Source organism: Chrysochloris asiatica, unplaced genomic scaffold, assembly GCF_000296735.1.
Source record: "Chrysochloris asiatica unplaced genomic scaffold, ChrAsi1.0 scaffold00188, whole genome shotgun sequence".
Lineage (NCBI taxonomy): Eukaryota > Metazoa > Chordata > Mammalia > Afrosoricida > Chrysochloridae > Chrysochloris > Chrysochloris asiatica.
In genome coordinates, this window is record NW_006408706.1 from 2,592,610 (window position 1) to 2,598,176 (window position 5,567).

The 5,567-nt window shown below is 37.4% G+C and overlaps 1 protein-coding gene across 1 annotated transcript in view; it reads left to right on the plus strand.

Annotated features, from left to right (window-relative positions):
- The first annotated feature begins 741 nt into the window (after window positions 1–741).
- The window catches only part of ANK2 (ankyrin 2, neuronal), a 514,556-nt gene continuing 509,730 nt past the window's right edge, over window positions 742–5,567 (plus strand). The window contains exon 1 of the mRNA XM_006872258.1: window positions 742–825. Coding sequence (XP_006872320.1) covers window positions 742–825 — 84 coding nt within the window. The remainder of the gene's footprint in view (window positions 826–5,567) is intronic.

Sequence of the window (5,567 nt, forward strand, 5' to 3'; positions counted from 1 at the left end):
ACAATAGTGTTACAGACAGTCTGTCAGTAGCATACATGGAAAGAAGAGGTACAGAGAAGGGAGGGGGATCACTTACCTGGATGCTGGGCATGCTGCTGGTAAGGCTTTGTGGCTGAAGTTATCCTTGAGCTCAATTTTACAAGATGATCATTTGAAATCAAGCGAATAACATCTTTAAAAAATATATAACTGTCTTATATTCACTCTGAAAAATTAATCACTGATGCTTTCCCCTAAGTATCCTCTTCACTGGCTGAAATGTATCTCTTCAGATTCAAAGACCCATTCAAGAATATTACAGTTTTCTCTTTATGCATTGTGTCTGTTCTACATTGAAGTACCTGTAGGAAGAAAATGACGTGCAGGTTTTTTTAAATTATTATTATTATTATTGTGGGTTTAGAACTGAACAAACTGAGGGTGTGTCAGACACCAACCAGCCGAGTCCCCAGATCATTCTAGTCCCTGGTATTCTTTTTTTTTTTTTTTTCCCAAGGCTTTCTTCATTGTAACGGGTCTCTGATGGTAATTGGCTGAATCAGATTTAACAATGCAGTCAGATAAACAGTTGTGGCAGCTGCTGCCATGGCAACGTCACCATCCTCACCCTCCCTGTGCGTGCCCCTTCCCCACCCCATCTCCTCCTCCTGCTTCCCTCCAGCAAGTGCACACTCGCTAGTGGTCTGTACAGACGGCACGGTTTAATGGCAGAGCTATTTTCCTGTTTCCAAACTGTTCAAAATGATGAACGAAGATGCAGCTCAGAAAAGCGACAGTGGAGAGAAGTTCAATGGCAGTAGCCAGCGGAAAAAAAGACCCAAGAAGGTAAACTGCTGGAATTAGGAATATCTGTATATAAAGATATATGTGTGAGTAGGTAATATCAGTGCAACTGTAGAAACCGTGGAGCATTGTGTTACTATAGCCTCTATAGTAGGGCAAAGCATTGCTTTTTAAAGTGGCAGGTACCAGCTGCTGCTTTTTTTAAAAGAATATTCAGGGAACCACAATTCATAATGGATACATTCACTTGAGCTTCTTGAAGTGAACAGAGATAAGGGGTGTTCAGCATGTGGATTTTTGAGGATTGTGGCTACTGAGGGATGCTTCTCCTGTGTACTGAGTACAGAAAGATTCATTTCATTTTCAGAATGAGTGAATTCAAAAGGGGAAGTGTTGAGCAAGGTAGATCGTGAAGCAAAAGGCTGATTTTGGGGCAGATTTGTTTGCTCTGTGATGGTCTTGAGATGGCTAGACAGCATACGTGTTCTAGTTCTGTGCTAGGTGTCTTCATAAGGAGAAAACACTGTTGTGACAGGAGAAATATGATCCCAGCATGCTATTTCTTTGGTTAGCTTAGCTCCTTTGCAGTTTCCCCAGACATTAGCATGAGAACTCTTTCAATGATCAAGATAAACAGCTAACGAAAGATATTATGGGGTGGGGGTGTGGTATTGGTCACACAAAACAGTATGTAGAATTTGCTACCCTGGCATATATACATTCCCACACTCTGATTTTCAAGGAAAATCAGATACCAGTGGGAAACAGTGGGAAAGATGCAAACTATTCAGCCCCACCCAATGCCAGCTCTTCTTTCTTTATGGCCTGACTCTTTTCTGGTGAACTCTTTCCCTCAAAGCTCCCCGAACCCCACCTCTAAAAAAGATAGTTAAAAAATGAGCAGTTCTATAGTCCATTTAATTTTGGAGAGAGGTGGGGGGGGGGCAGCTATGATAGGGCTGGGATACAAAATAGGATTCTAATGTACGTGGCTTCCAATGTTAGCTGGTTTGGGATTTTGAACAGATAGATTTGGAAAAAAAAAAAAATCCTAAGCAACTGAATGTTTTTGTCATTTTAATAATGTTGAAATTGTATTGTGTCTCAAGATTTTATACCTAGTGTTCTAAAGGTTTCATAATCTATATAATATAAAATAATCTTAAAGCTCTGAAATTCAAACATTATATCAGCAAACAAGGGAGTAGTGTACTTGTATAGTGTCATGTAATTAGATAAAAATAAGCATGCCCACATATGACAAATAATTAATAATAACATGAAGGTAGTGGTGCAATTTAACAAAGGCAAAAGATAATACAGGGCAGGCAGGGGCATTGATAGAATGTCATTTTGTACCTGGGCATTCTTGATCCCTCAACCCTTGAGGGCATTTTTATAGAGTGTTAGTTAATTGAGCAACATTAAAGAAAAAGAAAGAAGGTGAAGAGAAAGAGAGAGAGGAGAGCAGAAGAGAAAAAAGGAAGGAAAATGTTTGCTTTAAGTCACATAATCAAAATTTCCTTTATTTCTGTCTGAAGTCTCTGTACTGCACTAGAAACAATATACCCAGGACTACAAAAGGGCAGGGGCATGTTTCTTAGGAAAAATTTGAACTCTGAGTGATAGTCTAAAATTCACATTACCAAAGCCACTCTAAAATATTTGATGGGGTAGAGAAGACAGAATTATCATGTATAATAACTATAATATTTTTAAGCTCTGTTTTTTTTTTCCTTCAAATATTTGTTTCAGGATTAAGTCCTTACTAAATTTGTACCAAAATGTTAGCAATTAGTAGCAAATGATGAATGTGTGCCTCTCTGTGTTTGTACATATATTCAGAGGTATATATAAAACAAGCTGTTAAAACACAGTAAAGACTGAGTGCTAAAAGTCAAAAGTTACATTTTACCAGCGAGAAAAAGGAAAAAAAAAAAACCCATGATATAATATGGGGGATACACACATATACACACACAGAGAAACATACAACCCCATATCTTGTCGAGCTAGCTATATGTGGGTTTGAATCTTAATTCTATCTTTTAATGTTTTGTCTCTGGGGCATATCATTTAACTTTCCTGATCCAGGTCTTCATTTGTAAAAAGTGAATAGTTGTATATACATTTTGATATTTTCTAAAGACAAGAAGTAGTGAGTATAAAATTATTTGAACTATGTTTGCTATGTAGTTGACAGTAGAAGTTACTTATTGGAATAAATTCTGTGGAAGAAAGTCATATGTCTCTTTATATTTTTGAGAGACACAGATGACAGAATATAGTATTAGTACTCTAGAAAGGTTAGTAGTTATTTTGCAAAATGTCAAACCTTATATGGTATAATTGGAAACTTCTTTTCTCATACAAATTTTGAGAGTTACATAAATGTACTCCAAGGCTTTAGATTGCTGCCTCCCATCACTTTGCACAGCAGACAACATAGATTTTCATATTTTGAAATTAGTCCATTGATTGTGCTTTGATTAGGACATAATAGTCAAGAGATTAACATCCCCAATAAGCATTAAAATCAGAGAAAGTAAGAATTTGGAGCGAAGTCAATACTACACGACTTAAATTCAGTTGTCTGTTTTTCTCCTAAAGATTCATATTGAATCTATGATAGAATTCTATACAAGCATCTAGGAGTATGTACTACCAGGCCCACTCTGACCTGGATGTAGATTTGTGATGCAGAGCGATATTCCTTGAAAACATAGTTTCTACCTGTAATAAATATGTAATGGAGGGGTCACGCCCAGTTTGTTTACTCTATACCATTTACTCCACACCCACCCAAATGGTTCCTCTAAGAGGCAAAAAATGGTTCTGGGTTCTTTGTCACATGACCTGCAATGTGAGAAAATAAGTTCAACAAGTTTATTTTTATCAGAATTTTAGTGAGTTTCTTGAACATATAAATTATTTATGTTTCTCTTAAGAATGCTTGCTCTGGCTCCAGTAGCAAACATGTCGAATAGTTTCAAAGAGTCCTTACAGAAGAGTCTATAATACACATCTTGGACATGGGGTACCTTAGAAAGGACTCAGGATTTGAGCTTTGATCGGATGATTTTGGGGAAGATCCAAGGAATGTCTCTGGTTTGAGTGCCATAAAAAAAGTGACACAATTCTATGATTGGATATCTCAATACACATTATGCATAGGGAAGGCAGACTAGAATGAAGCTATAACTGTAGTTGATAAAGAAGCTTCAGGCTTTCCTTTAGTATGAGAGGAGTAGAGTATTGATATTTTGTGGCCTGGACAAGATTCCCATTTTGTTTTTGATCATACATGACAAGGAAGTGGTCTTGTTTTTGTCTTTTGTCTACTGTGATCACAAAGTGGCTGTGCCTGATGTTGATGTTTTGTGAAATTGGTTGTTATGTTCAACAGTAGAACCCCCAAACACCCAAAGCTGTGAGTGCCATGCCAGCTCTTAGAAATACCAAGTTTCAAACTAGATCCTAGATGTGAAGGGCTGCTTTTCTCTATCAAGTCTGAAATCCAAGATAATTTTGGAGAGAAAGATTCATTTATACTTGGGTGCTCTTTAGTGTCCATGGAAAATAAATCATATCATAGCTAAAGTATTCATAGAAGATTGCTTCCTCTAATATTTCAGTGAAACAGTTTGTTTAGCATCCAGTTAATTCACACAAATAATTATTGACCAAGGTACAGATTTGGGATTGATGTTCTGGTGTGGTTCAGTGGAGAAGAGCAAATGGGGGTCCTCTAATTTTTGACTGTAATCCTGGACTATAAGGAAGCATTGGGACCTATGTGGAATGAACGGATTTAACAAAAGTTCTAGCATACACTAAAACAGACTCAAACATACCAACAGTCATGAAGATCACTCAGGAATGGGCAATGCTTCCTATGTAAAACCCCAACTGAATCCACTGCTGTCAAAATCGATTCTGATTCATAGCAACCCAATAAAATAAAGTAAGTATACCTACTCCATAGGGTTTCTGATGCTGCAAATCTTTATGGAGGTAAACGGCCTAATCTGTCTCCCATGGAGCGGCTGGTGTTTTCGAACCACTGACCTTGCAGATAGCTAACAGTTCAACACCTAACATATTTCATCGCCAGGGCTCCTCTGTTAATAATATTGTTATACATAAATTGAAACCATATCAATGCAACTAACTACAATAAATCTCAGACAATTCTATTAAGGTTTCTTGTGGAGTCCTGGTGTGGCACTGTCAGTTAATGAGCTATACTGAAAGGTCGGTTTGTACTGCAAGGTCGGTGGTTCAAGCTCACCAACCACCATGGGTCAGAATCAACTCAACAGCAACAACAACAAATCTATATATTTTGGCACATTGGATTAAAAGAATCCAAAACCATATTCGTGTGCTGCACCCCTCCCCCACTTTCCTATTTTGTACCATTAACAAAGCAGTGGATTTGATCTAGAACAGGCTGCATGAGCCTTTAATCATTTACAGAAATAAAAATGGAAATGCCTAGCAATCATCCCTTACACATGACAGAGTCTTTAAAAATCATGAGGGTAAAAAACATTTTTTTAAAAGTAAACTTCATTGTGAATCGAATGAAGGTTTACAGAACACTGTATCATTTCACATTCAGCAAATCATATATTTTGCTTCATTAATTACCATGATTGCAAGCCCTTACATGTACCATCAGTTCACAGTATTGACCTTGATTTCCTTCAACTCTTGCACTCCTCCCTGTGTCTCCTGCTCCCTTCTTTTGTCTGCCATCTTCATCTTTCCTGTGCTAATCT